General features: G+C 43.3%; 3 protein-coding genes across 4 annotated transcripts; 1 reads left to right on the forward strand and 2 right to left on the reverse strand.

The window, feature by feature from the left end:
• Positions 1–170: 170 nt before the first annotated feature.
• LOC128753810 (putative RNA-binding protein Luc7-like 1) lies at positions 171–4,387 on the reverse strand. The gene is made up of 10 exons (XM_053855920.1): positions 3,944–4,387; positions 3,479–3,573; positions 3,165–3,263; positions 2,697–2,807; positions 2,471–2,614; positions 2,161–2,337; positions 1,893–2,053; positions 1,791–1,820; positions 1,388–1,543; positions 171–1,075 (listed from the first exon to the last, which is right to left on the reverse strand). Exons 1-10 carry the CDS (start codon positions 4,002–4,004, stop codon positions 835–837), a joined length of 1,275 nt encoding a protein of 424 aa, XP_053711895.1. The 5' UTR covers positions 4,005–4,387; the 3' UTR covers positions 171–834.
• A 143-nt stretch (positions 4,388–4,530) lies between these two features.
• Positions 4,531–6,238, forward strand: LOC128753811 (essential MCU regulator, mitochondrial-like). 2 transcript variants are annotated; one of them, XM_053855922.1, is made up of 4 exons: positions 4,531–4,573; positions 4,890–5,100; positions 5,693–5,851; positions 5,990–6,238. In XM_053855922.1, the coding sequence occupies exons 2-3, from the start codon at positions 4,939–4,941 to the stop codon at positions 5,828–5,830; spliced, it is 300 nt and encodes a 99-aa protein (XP_053711897.1). In that variant the 5' UTR covers positions 4,531–4,573; positions 4,890–4,938; the 3' UTR covers positions 5,831–5,851; positions 5,990–6,238. The 2 variants fall into 2 exon arrangements, with proteins under 2 accessions (XP_053711897.1, XP_053711896.1); XM_053855921.1 differs by having other exon boundaries at positions 4,540–5,100.
• A 69-nt stretch (positions 6,239–6,307) lies between these two features.
• LOC128754622 (myosin phosphatase Rho-interacting protein-like) lies at positions 6,308–14,251 on the reverse strand. The gene is made up of 15 exons (XM_053857359.1): positions 14,134–14,251; positions 12,410–12,549; positions 12,153–12,306; positions 12,020–12,085; positions 10,724–10,766; positions 10,577–10,645; positions 10,415–10,504; positions 10,206–10,300; positions 8,848–9,436; positions 8,564–8,789; positions 7,846–7,957; positions 7,612–7,771; positions 7,393–7,506; positions 6,550–6,636; positions 6,308–6,468 (listed from the first exon to the last, which is right to left on the reverse strand). The coding sequence occupies exons 5-15, from the start codon at positions 10,760–10,762 to the stop codon at positions 6,322–6,324; spliced, it is 1,728 nt and encodes a 575-aa protein (XP_053713334.1). The 5' UTR covers positions 10,763–10,766; positions 12,020–12,085; positions 12,153–12,306; positions 12,410–12,549; positions 14,134–14,251; the 3' UTR covers positions 6,308–6,321.
• Positions 14,252–18,018: the final 3,767 nt, after the last annotated feature.

Genomic DNA, 18,018 nt, shown 5'->3' on the forward strand with positions numbered 1-18,018 from the left:
TCCCTCTCCACCAATTGTTATCGGACCACAATTTAAACCCCCTAAATCGGGGCATATCATATGAGACGTTCAAACTGGGCATCAGCTAACCTTTGATGTGGCAATGATATGCAGCAGTGAATGAGCAAGTCTGAGGTCGTCATATTATGAATTGAAGCAGTGAGGAAAAATAGACTTTATTGAAAGCAGACATTTTATTCATCTCGGGTGGCACAGGAGAACAAATTCAACATCATTGATCAGGCAGAAGTAGCAGAAGGCCTCCAGTGTCAGTTTGGGACCGTGCATCAGATCCATATGAACAACATGGAAACGCGGGAAACTATCCAAGGAGCATTAAAGTAAAGAAAGGTGAAGGTTGAGTGAGGAGCACACTGTGCTACAAATGCTAACAATCCGGTTAAATACATAGCAGTTCAAATGTATTCTGATTAAAACATTCGGTGAGGTTGTGTTTTGGAGTAAACCAGCAGCTATTTTGGCATCAAGACTTCTAGTTTTACTTAAGAATTTGTCCCACAAATGAGCGTTCAAGTAAAGTTGACCCATCGTCACTTCAGAAAAGTGACAGACCTACCTCCTGTCAAATCAAACACATGAAAGACCAGACAACAGAACACTGTCATCTAGTCAAAAGTATTTCAAAGTATAACAGCTTGACCACCACCATTTCCCTTCCCCCAACTTGAGCATCAAACACTGCTCACTGACGTTTCAATAAGAAGACTGAAGCTGACACGCAAGCTACACACCGGCCTCTGCTCTTGAGAAGTGCATCCGGAGAACTGCAATGATGCCCACATGCTGCTGCTGTTGTTGTTGTTCTTATCCAGCTCATATCTCTCCCGACTCTCGCTCTTCTGAGCTGGAGCGTCTTTGCCTCTCGTACGATGGGGATCTGTCTCTCTCTTTGGCCATTGTCGTATCTGGGGAGGTGGATCTCTCCCTGTCCTCCCAGTCTCTTTGCTGCACCTGGTCATTATGCCAACCTTCGCCCTCTCCCACTAGCTCATGAGACAGCGAGCGCTCCTTCTCACCTCTGTCACGGGTGTGAGACGATCTGTCTCTGGACGACCTGAGAGCCAACAAAGGCTGTTAGACGATATGTGAACGCATGAACAATGACCTTATCTATGGCATGTAGTAGTCTGATCCAAGTATTCAACCCAGAGGCTCCAAGTGTTGGATTCTCTTTGACTGTGCCAACATTTACCAGCCATGGTGAATAATAACAGTTTATTCAACTTCTTCATCATATATTCTGTCATCGAAAATCTGATTTCAACATGTTATATAAAATCAACTCAAGCAAATCGAATCAGTAACAACGTAAGGAAATGCAGCTGAAGAAACCTAAAGTCTGAAGGCATACAAAAGGGAAACGCACCTCTTTCTCCTGTGCCTGTGGGAATGAGAGCGTGAACGATGTCTGTCCTTGTGTCTGTGTTTTCGTTCTCTTTCTCGATCCCGGTCTCCACCCTCTTCTCTGGAGCGAGAGGACCGGTGACGTCTAGAGCGGTGGCTAGATGAACTGCCTCCATCCCTGTGTTGACACAACGACAACACAAAATGTGTCTTCTGGGTCATATTACAGATAACTTATGGGTTATGGGTTAAAAGGCTGTTCAGATAGGTTCAATATCTCTGGAAGATAATGCAGTACACATACATGTATTCAATCTCATCCTTTATTCTCACTCTATTTTGAGTAACAAGTAGTATTTGTGTCTTGCTGTTAACATTTTTTTAAATAAAAATACTCTTACTTTACATTTACAAAGCTCTTATACCTGTATCGGTCTCCACTTCTAGATCTTGACCTGAATGACAAAAAAATACAGTTAGACGACAGTTATCTTGAAGATGATGCAAACAGAAATACAGTCCACTACCGTCTTCTCTCTCGTTCACGGTCCCTCTCACGTTCTCTCTCTCGCTCCCTTTCTCTCTCCCGCTCTCGCTCCATCTCCCACAGTCTCTCCCGTTCATCTCCTCTTTCACGTTCCTCTCGCCGTCTTGTCCGCATTTTTTCTTGTTTTTCAATCACAGCTTTCTGCATCAACATAAATTTTAAAAATGACAATATAAAAGGTCAACTGGACAGAAACTTCAGATGTGTGTCAGTAACAACTACTGTCATTTCTGCAGTGAGGAGATTACCCTTAGTTTTTCTAGTTTCTCGCGGATTTCAATAAAGCCGAGGTGTAGTTTTCCTCCAAAGTGGTCAGCCAGACGACGATCATTGTCATGGAGACCGAGGTAGGCCGAGCACACCTCACACACCCGAAGTTTTTGTTGTTGAAAGCTTGAGGCCGGCATCGAGTTCCTATAAACATCCTGTGAGAGCAGGGAGTGCAGGAGAGTCAGCTACTGTAGCAAACTGATCACATTCATTCAATCAATATTTTCTACTCTTAAACTTTATTTCTGCTATGGCAAAATCCAAATGAAACCAATGTGATCTCCTGACCTCAGCTTCTTTCTTCAGGGCCCGGGTCTTCTCCACCTTTTCCAGCAGCTGCTGGGCCTCGTCAACGTTCCCCTCACTTCCAAGCTGCTCCGCTCGAGCAAGCAGCTTCCCGATCTCTTCATTTAGTTCATGTACACGCTCAGCCTGACGTGGGCAGAAGAGATATTTCAAGGTAAAGATATCTATGTAGACATAACTGAAACCGTTACTTTAAGTAGTCACTCACCTTCGCAGTGACTTCCGCGCTGATCTCATCTTGCGTATCAGCCAGTCGTTTCTTTGCTAGCTCTGTTCTGCGGTCACAGTCAGCAATAAAGGACTGTAGATGCTCAGCAGCCTGATCAATGAAATAGGGTTATAAAAACATTTGTACTTCACTAATAAACAAACTCCATAATAATGCAGGGTGCTACGATGGCTGTTATCGAGTAAACCATTCCGAACTCCGATTAAGATGCAAGTAAACAACCTAAAACTACTGACAATCCATCAGTATGACTTCACCACTGACTTTCATCTCATGCAAGGATAAGCATTTTGCCAGAGTTAAAAGAGGAGCTGAAACCAGATGATGTAATGCACGATGGTCCTATAGTCTCACACTGAGCAAAAAAAAACAAAAAAAAACGATGCCACATGTCCACGGCAGATCAGCAACATTACTGCTTTCAAAGGACAATGTTGTTTCACTTACATCAAGTTCGAAGAAGTATTCCTGTTCCTTGGAGGCAATCTCATAGTCAGCTCTTAGTGCCAGGTCATGAACTTTGGAACACTCTCCCAGGTCCATTCGCTGGGGGGGTGAAGTCAAAAAACATTATGGACTTACATTGTGCATTTGACAGAAACTAGCAGTAGCTCAACTTCATCAATGGACTAAAATATGTTGGGCTAGACCTCTAATTTATCTCCGCTCTTTGCAAACAAAACACGACGGGAAAGTTAAGGAGCATGTGTGGGAATGTTTTCATGCGTCAAAATGGAACCCAACAAGTGCATTGTACATACTGTGCCTGATAATATGTCATGAGGACATGAATCCAGAAGGTGACTTTTGCAGACCCGCTCATCTGAAAATTTAATTCTTTGTCTCATGGTATCACCTGTAATAGAAGAAAAAACGGATTGAAATGACTAACTCAGTCACCTATAATCTATGATATGACATGATATATGACCATGTCGCAAGTTGTGATGACTCATGTTACATCATAGGCGTCAAAAATTCCAATAGAAGTGCAGTCGCTAATATTGAGAGAGTGACAAATGTAGAAAATATACTGACTTGACTACATTTTAACTCAGCGACAACAGGTAGCAGCGCCCCGCTCGTTATCCTCATGTCGGCTAGCTCTTAGCATCACATGCCGCTGTTAGTTAGCATGTCGGCTAATACCAGTAGCAACGCAAAACTTACGCTGCGACACTTTTAATGGAGTCGTAGTTAGACGACGGCACCCAGCAAGTACCTACCATCTCTGCCCGTCCCCATGAGCTGATCCAGCATTGCTCGCATCTGCGCCTGGGCCGACATGTTTGACTGCAGCTCGCGGCGTGTGACTCACTCCTCGCCCGCAAAAGTCAAACACATGCAGCTTCTTCTCCACCGCCACCACAAACTTTCCCGTCAAAACTATAGCGTTCCGTGAGAGAGTTAAAATAAGTAACAGAGACTATCGCTGGAAAGCAAAGGACGGTTGGCTCTGTTTAAATTCGCTCGAATATCCGGGTCGTGTGGATTTGGCTGTGTAAAAACAAGATTTTCTAATAAATATTCGTCTGATAGAGAACCGGTTCCTGACACATGGCATGAATCTCTATTTCTAGACAGTTATCGTAAAGTTTCGGGGCTCTTTTTCTTCCGCACGGCGGCTACTTCCCCTTCCTACCGAGGTGCGGGAGCGCCACACTCAGGCCAGGGGCGGTGACGGTGCTGCGGTGAGCTTTGCTGACGTCACAGACGAGTTCAAAATACTATAGGCCAAAGAAAACATGACGCGCAAATCTATATATTGTTGTCCTTTATTTAGTAAATGGCCACACTAACACATTCATTTTACACCACCTGTCGACAGCTTTGAGCTCACCAGTGTTCCTCAAAATGTAAAACAATGAATCATAACTAGAGACGTTGACTGCGATCATTTTGACGCATTTTGAAGTAATTCATGAAGTACCAGTATTGTGATCAGGTGCTTTTGATGTATATTATTTATTGGCTTTCTTGGAGGTTTAGAGGCTGTGAAAAGTAATAGGTTTTCTGCTACAGACGGAATCCACTTGACCATTTGTTTTGTTAGAATTTTGTCATTGTCAGCTTAATGCCATTTAACTCTTGATTAGGATTAATACATGTTTGGACTATTTTGTGTTCACAAAAAGTACATTTTATCTAAGATGTCCACGCCTATTTATACAGACGCACACACACAGGCCCCGCCCTCTCTCTGGCACATATCCCTGGAATAATGGCGACCGGTCTGTTCCGCCTACCGCTCCGAATTTCCACTCAAAATGTGGCTTTATTAAGCCGGAATCCCGGCTTAAAAGCATCAAATATATCACGGAAGACTCCAGTTCGGAATGCAACATCGACGGCGTCCGGCGCAGTCCTACCGAAGCCGGATAAAGTAGGTGTTTGACTCGGTCTCGTGATAAGGAGAGCCCGTCAAGCGTGTGGGCGGGAGGTTGTGTGTGATTGACAGGAGAGTTGCCCAATTAAGAAGAAGTATTGTTGAAATGCCAGCCATGTAAGCCAATCAGAATGTGTTTATACCTATTTCCCGGAAGTCTTCATTTTTATTTGCTCATATTTTCAAAAGTAACATTTTATTTCATATAGTGAAACATTATTGCATGTTTGTTTCTATCCACTTAATTTGCGTGAACAGCAATCTCGATCTTGTGATGAATGGCAATGGTCATTTCAGGTGTCTGGATCATGCTCATGCAAATTTTAAAGATGTGTCTCGCATTAAGAACCTTTTATGCTACAGGACACAATTCTAACTGTTCTAAAGTCAGGCACTGTGTGCTGTAGCCTCTCAGCAAGGGAGCGGCCAGTGGGAACCCAGCATGAGACATCTATGTCAAGGAGATCCTGTAAATGCGATAACATGCATGAGTGTATTTCCCAGATCAATTGAAGTTGCTGTCTACCACTGGTCTCAATTATTTTTACCTGTTTTAACCCCACTTTCTCCACTTCTTTTCGTTCTCCAGACCCCCTTTGGACTGATCCGCATGACGGCTGTGGTGGTGCCCTTCTTGTATGTTGGTACTCTGATAAGCAAGAACTTTGCAGCGCTCCTAGAAGAGCATGACATCTTTGTCCCTGAGGATGACGACGATGACGACTGAGCTGACGGCATCAAACAAACGGTGCGCCACTCCCTCACAACCTTTATACGTTTGTCCAGAGTTTTTGTTTGCTTGCCTAATGGGTGTGTCTGTTATCGTAAGAATTTAGCTTTGGTGCACGAAAGCAGACTAACATGTTTTGTTTTTTTTCCCTGACAGGATGCATTGCAATACTGAGTAAATGGAGATGAGCTGGAATAAAGATGTGTGGCTGAGGTGGAACATATGTCAATCACTCTACGTCCGACCCCCAGTCTCTTCTGCTGTTTATCATATTTTTTAATTTAATAAATATATGGAATATATCATATCATGTGAAGCCAGCACCCTGTGATATGGGGCATCTTCACTCTTCTCGCATGCGGTGGTCTTAGAAACTCAATGGAGTTAATACAAATAAAATACTTCAGAGAAAGAAAACTTTGTGTTTGTTTTTATTGCTTTTGCTAAATTTACTTTCATGACCTTTATATGAAGTTGTGCTGGTGTGGTCAGGTATGTCTGGTTTGCTCCTGCAGTGCAGCGTTGGTCAGACTCAAGTGTTGCTTGAGGGAGTCCAACTCCAAGCGGCTTCGTCCTTTCTGGTCACTGAGCTCCACGTAAGCCTCCTTGTAACGCTCATATGCTGCTTCCTTGTCCTGTAATACGTGGTCAAGTTAGGCACATCTTCAATTATGACATACATTACTTAAAATAGCTGTAAAATAGAATCTACTGACCTTTGTGAGGGATTGTACTTCACTCTGTAAACAGCTGATCTCCCTCTTGAGAGACTGCACCTCATTTTCTTTAACTTGTATCAGAGTCTGAAGAAGAACATGATAACCTTGTTTCAAATCGTGCCTTTTTGGACCGTTGGAAGGATTTTCCTAGATGTATATTAATCTTATTTAGAAGCCCAAACAAATGCACAGGGAAAATGAGCTGGCATTATTCAAACGGTTTGAAAATTTACTCCGTCACTTGTCACTAATTAAGAAGTATAACTTTCTTTTCAATTCATTATTAAATTAACAATGTGAAAAGGTTTGTGTAGGATACAATTTGTTGAGCTATGCTGAATATGTACCACTTTGTCAGTGTGCCCTGAAGCTAATCGAAAATGTATAAGCAATACAAACATTTATATTGATGTAACATTTAAATATTTTTCAAAAACAATTATTACACTGCGCGTTTTTTTAAACAAGTACACTGAACATTACTGGTAAGAACTGCGACTGAAAAGCTCCACTGAGTTAATATAATGGGTCGCAAAGGTCTGAATGAAGCCAACTGGATTTTCTTGACTATTACACTCCGGCTGTTAAGATTCAAACCTTGGCTGCGTGATGCCTCGGATAGAGACAGTGTAATGCGTCCTTTGGCCAGCAGAGGTCAGTGTGTCTTCTAATATGTGTGCAGCGGCATCAGCAGTCATGCTCTTATTAGATTTGATGGCCTTTATTGAGGTCACAAGCTAATAAAAACATATCAATATCCCATGCTCAGTGAAGTGACTGACAGTGACACTACATGCTCTATTCTTAAAATATTGGATGTATAAGTTATTAAATCACTACCTCGATGTCGGCTGCAGAGCGATGAGTGTTGCCTCGAGAGCCCACCTCTGACCTCTGCCCTGTGATGAAATATCGCATGCGGGTGATTTCCTCCGCTAGCTTGGCCTTCAGCTCCTGAAGAAAAACACAGCTTACATTTTTCTTAAATACTTGCTCTTGTTTTGCCCGGTCTGATGACAAGTTTAGATGTTTATCAGAACCACAGCCTTGTCACTGAACCTGGTTCTCTCGCCGTAACTGCTGCAGCTCTCTGTCCTTCATTCCAAGCTCCATCCCTCTGCTTCTGCTGCTCTCCTCTGTGCGGCTCAGCTCAAGGCATTTCTGAGAGTATTGTTCCGACAGCCCGTCTAACTCTTTGTGCAGGGGGTCCGCATGTGGCCTGATGTGCAGGAACACACACATGCAAGTGAATAAACCCTTTTCTTGTGAACAGATTTGCTGATGAATTCTTACCAGTGGCTGGCGTATGTAGTTCCCACATGTGCAGACCCTCCAGCCAGCCTTCTGGCCTTCTCCACCTCCCTCTCCAGCTCTGCTCTGTGAGCTGCTTTCAGCGACTCCACAGCTGCAACGGACAAGAAAATCACTCATCCAGCTTCAAGTCCAACTGCATAACTGACGGAGAAAATAAGTCTTTAATTTCGTTACTAAATAATATAAAACAACAAGAAAATATATATTACATATTGTTTCATATCATATATATTTCAATCTCAATGAATCATATTTACTGGAAGATGTGACTATCTAGCTAACATGACCATGGATGAACTATAATGCATTGTATTGCAAGGTATTTTTTCAATGTATTATTTTATTTCAATATAACTATTAATATCTTTAATTGAAGGAAAATATACAACATGGAAAAATAAACCCATCATCAATTACCTAAAAATAGCTATTGAGTTACATGAATTGACTAAGCAATGAATGATGTAAAGAGTAAAATGTGGGCCGCGTAACTGAGGCAACAGGCTGCATGAGGCCCCCAGTCCCCACTTTGCCCAAGACACCATTAACAGCTACTTTCTGAGAGTCATGAAGAAAGATCTATGTTCATGGGAGGAATCTTCGTCATGTATTTGCAGAAATATTTTTCTGTTGTATGCCCTTCCCTCAGTAGTTAGGTGTTACTAGGTAGTTACATCTGGAGGTTCATGCCGTTCACCTTTGGCAGCAGCGTGGCTGCCCTCCTGCAACATCTTATCCCTGGCCTCCTCCAGCGCCTTGATCTCCTGGGCATGCTTATCCTGGAGTTCCCTCACTGCTTTCTGATGCGCCTCAACCATCGCTTTCAACTTGGCCCTGCAGGGGGCCCCTGGACCACATGGGCTGTCAACCTCAGTCACCACGTCTCTTCTGATGCTCTGGGGCTGCTCGCCAAGGGAAAGGCCCTGCTAGAGAGATTCCTCAGTGAATTCCATTTAGCAAAACTGTGGTGGTTCTTCTTACCTCCTCCTGGAGACCTTTATTTGGTTGGGCTGTTTCAAAGCCCTTTAGAGATGGAAGAGTGTCTTTTGAGCTCACATGATTTGTTTTTTCTCCTGTAACCAACTCCTCAGGCCTTGAGTTAATGAAAGATTCCTGTGACACGCATGACTGATAAGTTTGAGCCCCAATGAGAGTCTGTGCACTCACGTCCCTAAATGACAGGCTCTCAAATTCATTCCACTTCCTGGTGACCTCTGAGTCCATGGTTTCGATTACAGGCACAGGCACACTCCCCTTCTTCAGCTCCATTGAGTCCCACCTGCTGCCCATCTCACTGAAGGCGACACCGTCTTCAAACCACCTGTTCCTCTCCTCCAATCGCTTGGCCTGGTCTCTGTCCCAGCCCTCCCCTTCCTCTCGCTGAGTGGAGGGAGACAAGTCCAGGTCCGCGTCTGCACTTTGGTTCTCGGCCTGGTGGGAGCGTGCACCTGCTGCGGAAGCTCTTGTGCGTTCAGAGCCAGAGTCGGTGCAGGTGAAGCCAGCAGGTGGTTGGCATGGCGACGAGCCCTGAGAGAGGGGGTTCTCTTTCTCACTGCTGCTCTCGGATTGGCTACGAAGAACAAGAGGCAGAGAGAGGGAGATTCTGTTACACTTCAGAAGAAAGATGAGAGATGAAAGTTTGCCACAAACAGACCACCCAATAATCCCGGCTGCATTTCCACAGTCTAGATCAGAGATGGGAAGAAATTCATGATATACGTGTTATGAATTAATTGTTAAGGAAAGGAAGATTTTCATCTTTATCTACTGTGGTCATCATTACAAAATAATACTGAAAAACTGACTGTGTTGATTGACACTTAAAAAGAAAACCTTTTTAAAGTCATTATAAACAATATATAACAGCTACAATACACGCTAAATTATGTGTGAAACGGTTATGAAAAGGTGTGATGATGTGACAAACAAATAAAGGATGTCAAATTGAATCTAAAAATGCGTATTATTTACGCTGCATGTTGAGACATTTCTGTCTCTGTTTGGTCGTCACCCAACACAGAGGGCAAAACACTGCTCATTTGAGGGTTTTAGCAAAGCCAGCCCAGTAGCACCACAATGAATCAGCATCCTGTTTTTGAAATGAAGTGTTTCAAATTAGGAACTCAGTGTTGCTGCTGACCGACTGCTGTGTCAGCACTTATAGTCTTAATTTATAGTTTCAACGGCAAAGAAACTCGAGCAAGGGTCGCTCCAGGGCGAGGGCTATAAAAAGGCACTTGTTCATGAGCTAGTTGTAAACATCCCCCTCCAAATGTCCTGGTACGTCACAAGCCTGCAGGCATGTTCGATGCTGCTCACGAGTGTGAAGTCCAACTCACTATGTGTTGTCTCGGATTGCCTGTTGAAGTAACTTCACCCAGTTCCGCCGAATTCTAGAGGTCATTGCAGAAAGAGTGAACACTGTCCTCTTTGTCTGAAGGAGATCAAACACACACACACACACACACACAGTCAAACAGGACGCAGCTCAAGACATAATTTGCACTACAAGATGATCTGATAAGACTTGGACAAGGATGTTCAATACATGGATCTGTAGTCCGTAGTTCTTCTCTACATCACAGTCTGACACCGTCACACAGGAAGTCAGGTCAATCTCTCCCTCCGGATCATCTGACTGAGAGATGTGTAAAGTCTTAACGTAGCAGCGCTTCAACATCAGCACCTAACATTTCAGACTGCGATTTACCTCCTCAGCATCGGCGTCCCTGAAGTACCTCAGCCACGTGTGTGTCAGGACAAACCAGTGTTTCCTCCACTGATGACAACCAGAACACGAGTCTTAACTGTGAGGATCATCATTTTAACTCCTGCTTAACTTTACGAACTTTTTTACCTTGCCTTGCTCATCCAGTCGTGACATCCACCCCTTCATTCATCTGCAAATACAGTGACAAAGAATGTGAAGGCATTTTCGCTTCCGGTTCGAATTTGACTGAGACAGAGGAAACAGCCGCAGTCTTTCGACAGTTAGATAACCACAGCAGTGACCAGAAATGTTCATGACAGCAGAAACAAGCGATGGAAAGACGTTCAATGAGTTTGAAACAGAGGAAGTGATAAAACACTGAAAGAATGATCAGACTTTTCTGAACGGTACAACCTGACTATGAAAGTGAGAAGAGGCCAGTTTAAGTTTGGAAGACACATAAAACTAGACAAAATATATTTGGAAAAAATACTATACTATAAAACTACAAACACTGTGTGATACTATAAATGCTATTTGACAATAATCACAATAGATTGTAAAGTAAACGGAAAAATAATAAGGAATAGGGAATTCATAAAATAAAAATATATTTCCATATGAATTAATAGTAAAGCTAGAATAAGACAACATCCAAAACATTAATGCATGCTTGAATATTACTTCTGTAACCCAGTGACAAAAAATGCTGGATCCATTTTTGACTTCAAAGTTTATTGCTGAATATGTGAGCTAAAATAACTGTGTTTTCCCCTGGTATGTATGGAATAAGTTTACATATTGCAATGTAAACATTGTATTTACTGGGTTTTAGTTCTCAAAGGAAACCCACTCAGGCAGAAGAAGGAGACGTAGTCTTGAGTTGAAAACATCAGCAAGTTTAAGCACTTACATTGTTTGCAGGATCATGTCCAGATGGATGATGGAGGGAAGGAGATTGTTAAAATGCAAGTGAAATTAATTTACACGTCTTAATTTCACAATATTTCAGATGACTGAGAGTCGTCAGTTTTTAATTCCAAATGCTTATTTCATTTTCTTTTTTTCCAAAATGTTCATTGTCTGACTTTAACAGTGAAGACAAACGTTGACTGGTGTGTTGTGAGTGTTGAAATAAAAAATCCATTTCACTATATTACCACAACGGTGAGTTCAAAAGATCCAAGAACAGCAGTTTAGTTTTTAAGACTAGCACCAGCGCCACATACAGTAATTACTCATTATGTCACTCGCAGCTCTGATGAAACAATTTTGCAGCTATACTTTATTTGCGCCTAACGCCAAAAGAAAAAGTCCAGAGTCAGCTAATTTAGTTATTCCCTGGCTGCAGCCTCCCACAATCTATTAAAACCCATCATAAATCAACTGCTGCCCTAAAGCAGAGATAATGTCTTTTCCTTTTGCTGATGTCATCACGCGTACCTGAGTCTGTGGACGTTCGCGAGGAGCTTTGGACGATCTGCGTTTCCCGTTCAGTTTGTCAGAACCCTTCAAGCGATGGACAAAAGATGTGATAATGTCCTCTTATTTTGCAGACATCCTATTAAATCCGTACCTGAGTGTGGACAGATGTGACTGACTGCCGTCGGGACGATCGTCCATTCTCCAAATCGCGGTACCTCTCCCTCCGATCTCTGCCTCTCTCCCGTCCTCTACCTCTGTCATTTGATTCAACCGTGGACCCGAAAACATCCACTTCATCTTGATATCTTTGTAAGAGATGAAGACAATCCCACCATTTTACATTACACTTTACATTTCCATCTGTCACGTCTTATGAATGTAACTGAATAACTGCAGTATGCCAAGTACCCATATGATCGAAGTCTCTGATCCCGACAAGGACTGGGACTCTGGTTCCTCCGTCTGAAGCCGGGCAGCTCCTCTTCTGACTCCAGCTGGATTTTTGGAATGTCAGCTAGAAGGATGTAGTCTTCCAAAGACATCCCTGTCTGACATCAAGAAGGCAAAATGACGCTTGTAGCTTGAATTGTTTTTCTCACATAGTGGTTCAGCTATGACATATAGTATAGAATTCTAGGAAGTCTCTATCAACCTTTGACACCACTTATTGCTTTGCTTTAACACCATCATCTGCCTGACATCAAAAAGAGCTGATTTGACAGTGCTTTCATACTTGCAGTTTCTATTTTTGAACTTTACCACCTCCTGCTAAGAGTACTGGTGAGCCACAAATAATATTTTTTTAACAGGCCCTATCAAAGTTTCTGACTTTGACCTGGTTCATGAAGAGGAGAGCTATGAACAGCAGGGTGGAAGGGCAGGCTAGGTCCAGGTGGAGGAGGCTGACTTGCTGTGGTAACCTCTGATGGCAAATTCAAGACTTGAATAATAATAATAATAATAACAATAATAATATGATATGAAGGGGCAGGGAGTTCCCAAGAGTTGGTGCAGAAATGGCGGTTATTTTGCATTGGTGATGGGGGTGAGAAGGTGGCCAATAGTAATCTGGAACCCTTTAGCTGTGGACTATCACGGAGAGACGGGAAGACTGGGTGTCAGTTGTTATTTATAACCCCCTACGTAGCTCTCCTCCTAAGTCACTGTGACTATTGATGGCAAATAGCAATTTGACACATAGATTTAAAACGTAGAATGAATGGAGCACTGTCTCATGGCTTACCCTAACACCAACCTACGTCTTTTTTTTTCATGTGTCACGCTGCCAATGCATCAATATGCAATGCTGAAGGATGCCTTTTTCGTCAGTATAGAACGCAAAGGGTAACTTTCCCAACATCTATATATCACACCATGGAAAAGAGGATGTGTTGGTTGAAAACAATCCCTATGTGAATTTAATGATGAATTCAATAAATACAAGCATGTTGTGTACTCACAAAATTAGATGCAGAATTGGATCTCATAAATATGTCGAGACTGCGAGGGAGCACTGTGTGCCGTCCAACTCTGGGGTTTGTAACAATTGTGGAGAGTCTGGAGGACTTCAGTTCCAGATCATAGTTTGAAATTCTCAATAAAGACTTTATAGTAGTAGATAGACCCTGGGTCAGTGTGGCAATATTAGTACAATACATACGCCAAGTCTTTCGCTAGCCGCCAAAAAGCTACAAACATCTTGGAGTGGTTGCTGTCTCACACAGTTTAACCTCAAAATAAAATTGGCAGAACACAGTCTGTGAGGTTACGAATGCAACTGTGTCTACTACAGACATAAAACATTGAATTGCCTATCTCTACTCACAGTTAACTATTCTATTTAAAGATAAAAAAATGATGATGTGAAAATCTGTTCACAGCTTCTTGACTCATTATAACAGATGCAGTGGTGGGGGTAATAATAATTCATACAAAAACATCATTATACAAGAAAATATTGCCAGGCCTCTCCCGACTCAATTCTGAAATTCCTGTGGCTCCCTCACACCAGTCAACAATTACACTTCCAAAGATGGGATGGTAAAACTACATAGCTTCATAACAGATTTAAAATAAATACTTAATTTGCAGATGTATGAATCTATGGCAGTCTAATCTAATATGCTCCTTACCTCCTCCACATCTACTTGGGTCTTCTTTGGCTCAGAGAGCAGTATGGCCTCCATGCCTCTCCGCACGCTGCTTCTGCTCCGCTCTGCGCTGAGAATATTATTTGCTCCAGTGACTCCATCTCCCTCCACACTGCAAACATTTATGGGTGAAGCTCCGATTCCTTGAGAGTCCAGCCCTTGTCTTGACATCGAGGATCCACCTGAGGGAGAGAGGAGGACCATGGAGGGTGAAGACCCTTGCCAGGAACCAGGGGATGGACTGAGGTGGCTGTTTCTGGAGCAGAGCTCCCTCTGTGGGGTTTGGACAGGGGATGAGAAGTCATTTCTCGATGGCGAAACCTCCCGACTGTTCTGAGAGCGAGTGTTTGCCAAGCTGTTGAGGGCTGATCTTGGGCTATGTGGAGACAGGCGCGACTCCTTGTATGAATTCTGCTGAGTGGAGGTGGAGGCACGACGAGAGATGGATTCCAGATTTCTGTAAAGCTTTTCAGAGTCCAAACTATGCTTGTTTGAAGCTTGTGATGGACTCCTTAAATCTCGGCTGGACCCCCTTTTAAAGTCATATCCTCCATTTTGAAAATGAAGGGAGTCTGAATGCTTGCGAGAAGGAGTGACTCTTGACGGTGAGATGGCACGAGAGCTCGTTGAGCCACGTCTGCGAGGGCTAGATCTGCCGGATGCAGCATGGGATGGAAGGTGAGAAGAGGCGTGTGACCTGCTCTGAGCTCTAGGAAGGGAACTCCATCTCTGGTTGTCAGCTGACTTGTATCGGTCAGGACTCAATGAGCTATGACGGGTTGGAGAATTCCTCTCTGAGTCAGTACCCCGTCTAAAATTGGAGTGGTAGGTGTATCGCTGAGGGGATTCACTTCTCCAGCTTTCTTGCATGTAGGTCTCCTGGTTTCTCCGCTGGGACGGGACGCCCAGATTCACTGTCCTGAAAGGGACGGTTGCCTTTGGCTCTGGGACGTAGTTGCTGGGAAGCGGATGTCCTCTTTCGTAGTAGCGATAAGGCCTTTTGTTGACCTCCTCCATTTGCTGCTCTCTGTCCATTCTTCTGTCCGGGGAGAAGTAGCCACTCTCCTGGTTCCTGACTCCTCTGCACTCTGAAACATGGAGATGACATCAGTAGGGTTCTTTAGACAGAGTTCCTCTTTTGCTAACTATGACTTTGGACCGACCTGACGGTCGCCTTGACCGCTCTCGTCCACTCCTCTCGTCCATCCGGGAGCTTTCAAGTCCTCGATGAGGAGAAGGGTCCAGGCGGGTCATGTCTTTGGGATCCCCACTGTTGCTCGGTGGGGTGCAGGAGCTGTCTGGCTCGGGAGTATCACACTGATTCTGTAAACTGGACACCCCCACGATGGTTAGACAAGAAACTATTAGAAAGCCCATGTTTATACTTGAGTGCTACTGAAGTGGTGTTTGGTTTTACTGCCGTCATAGACTCGCTTCTAACTCCACAACACACTTTCGTGGCAGAATGATGGAGTGTACCTTGTTTGACGCGCGAACATAGCTAACAGCTAGCTTACCGTTTCACTTCAAACCATTATTAAAACAATAGAGCCTCAAGGATTCTGTTTGACCCACACAAATGGTTGCACCGAAAAGAAATGCTTGCAAGTTATTCTCAAAAATACGTCTATGATCAATGGATTGTGAAGTGTCAGTAGTGACAATTTTTCATTAGGTCGAAAGGATTTTCCATGAATTATTTTTTTTCAATGACTGTAGTGTGCCGAGGCTTAAAAAAGGTTCCACATTTCTCTGTTTAACAAGAAGAATGTAGAAACCTTTCGAATGCGAAGCTCCTTTACTCAGCTGTAATGTTCATAGTATCTGCTAAAATAGACGTATTAACCATTGTGACGTTTGAATTATTCATGCATGGCTATGCATCAAGTCTAGCGTCTTGGGGATATACACCCGCGGGTTGTATCCAAGTAAGAAAAGTTGCTCGTGAAATCTGGTAGCAGGATCCGATCACCTGGATTGAATGTCCGTGTCAAAGGTATCAGGTTCCTCCTCTGGACTCAGGCTGTGCACCAGAGTCCACTCATACGTCCAACCTCTGCTGAGGTCATCGCTGCTGGCAACACTGGTCCCCTCCGACAACCCGTCATCCTCAGTAACCTGGATTTATAAATGACAAGACTGTGGTCAGTGAGAACTGCTGTTAAACTACAGCTACCCTGCTTTCAGTGGGTCACAGACCTTTTATTTGAATCCATGGGAACTGCATTTTTTTCCTTCAATAACTATTCAATGAACTAAAGTTCTGTATATTTTTTGATTTCTGTCACCAGGTGACAGTTAGGAATGACGGCGGGTCCCAAAGCTTGACCAGTTACGAACCATTACTTTAGATATTACAAACCTAACCACGCTTTCATTGACACCTAAGATAACCTGCATACACGACTCGCTAAGGCAGCATGATGACAAGAGTTCTGCAGCTGTGTAGTAAGACACTTCCAGCTTCCAGCTGTTCAGCCATGCTTTACTTTCATCTGCTCGCTATGGTGTCCTCCAACAATCCAAAGACATATGCTCAAAATAGTGAAGCGATCAATCTAATTTAACTTGTTAAAGATGGGCAGGAATTCAAGTTAAAAACTTTGCTGCTATATATAATCTGGGACCTCTTCTAACTCCACTCACATTACAGCTGGCTTGTCCAGTTCCTATCTGAATTATAATACTTGCAGCCACATAAATAAATAAACCTTTTTGTCATTACAATGTACGTAAACAATGCACATATAAAAAGCCTGTACTTAGGTAATATAACTGTAAAATAAACGAAGTATATGTCAGCACTGCTCCCCTAGCCTGACCACACATTCAGCCTCTTCATCGCGTAAATGCGCTGCAGATAAATGCTCTTACTGTCTCACCTTTGTCTGTGTTGAAGTGAACTCTGCCGTCCGTCCCTCTCCTCCTTCCCCGTCCCTCTGTTCTTCTTACTCAGCCAGTATGTTTAACCAGCACAGGACGTAACTCAAGCTCGCCTCTTCTCGTGCTCATCATTATTTCATTTGCTCCAGTGCTTTTACATTACCAGAGCCGCCCACTCACGTTCTTGTCGCTCATCATTTTCACCTTCATTCTCCATCTCAACATCCATCCATTCATATGTGTAACCCTGAAATCTTGACCTCTTATGTTCATATTTCAATAAACAAATATTGAACTCAGTGTTTCATGGAAAAGCTTGCCCCGTCTCCACAAGGCTTTTCGATAATTTCTTGAAGCCGAGATGTAGACAAGTTGGCCAGCGGTGAAGCGAGGTGTTGGCGCGCGTCATATGGGAGTATCAGATTCCACACTATTCCCAGAGGATGGCATTGAGCGCTCATTAATTAATCACACAGAATCAGATGGCACCTTCATGAATTATCATCCGGCCCTCACAAACACTTCTCAAGCTGCGGGCGCTTGACCCCAACACTTCAGATGTGAACTTGCATCACAGGCAAGCATGAGTCGATGGTACTGTAAATTAAAATAACAGAGCTCACATTTGGACTAAAGAACTAAAAGTGAACTCCAACTAAAGATTAGCAGACAGGTGGTCGTGGTCTTTACTTTGTGCCAATAGAATGGGGACAAATGTACTCAGAAATGGCCTTCTAATAGCCAGCCTTATGAGCTTCATGCTCGCTGCCTTCCAAAGGTTGCCGTTTACACTACACCCCAATTTTCCGAAGAATTAAAATTTAGATGTACCAAAACTTCGGATAAAAAAAATCATAAAAACACACTTCAGCATTAAAGAGTCGGTAGCTGGTAGGTACTGGAGCAGAAGTTGAGTTTACTATAGACAAGCCAGGAGCCTTACACACCCATGCCGTCGGACCCATGTGCCACCAATGTTGGCTA

Source organism: Synchiropus splendidus, chromosome 2 (assembly GCF_027744825.2).
Source record: "Synchiropus splendidus isolate RoL2022-P1 chromosome 2, RoL_Sspl_1.0, whole genome shotgun sequence".
In the NCBI taxonomy this organism is placed as follows: domain Eukaryota; kingdom Metazoa; phylum Chordata; class Actinopteri; order Syngnathiformes; family Callionymidae; genus Synchiropus; species Synchiropus splendidus.

Bases quoted from the DNA above. Each gene is read 5' to 3' on its own strand.
- LOC128753810 (XM_053855920.1), bottom strand. From the start codon at position 4,004: ATGTCGGCCCAGGCGCAGATGCGAGCAATGCTGGATCAGCTCATGGGG. The intron at 3,264-3,478 runs GTATGTACAATG...TCACCCCCCCAG, and splicing joins ATGACATATTATCAGGCACA to CGAATGGACCTGGGAGAGTG. The intron at 2,615-2,696 runs GTGAGTGACTAC...TGCCCACGTCAG, and splicing joins GCGCGGAAGTCACTGCGAAG to GCTGAGCGTGTACATGAACT.
- LOC128753811 (XM_053855922.1), top strand. From the start codon at position 4,939: ATGGCGACCGGTCTGTTCCGCCTACCGCTCCGAATTTCCACTCAAAAT. The intron at 5,101-5,692 runs GTAGGTGTTTGA...TTCGTTCTCCAG, and splicing joins TCCTACCGAAGCCGGATAAA to ACCCCCTTTGGACTGATCCG.
- LOC128754622 (XM_053857359.1), bottom strand. From the start codon at position 10,762: ATGAAGGGGTGGATGTCACGACTGGATGAGCAAGGCAAG. The intron at 10,505-10,576 runs GTAAATCGCAGT...CACATCTCTCAG, and splicing joins GGGACGCCGATGCTGAGGAG to TCAGATGATCCGGAGGGAGA. The intron at 10,301-10,414 runs GTATTGAACATC...GATCTCCTTCAG, and splicing joins ACTACGGACTACAGATCCAT to ACAAAGAGGACAGTGTTCAC.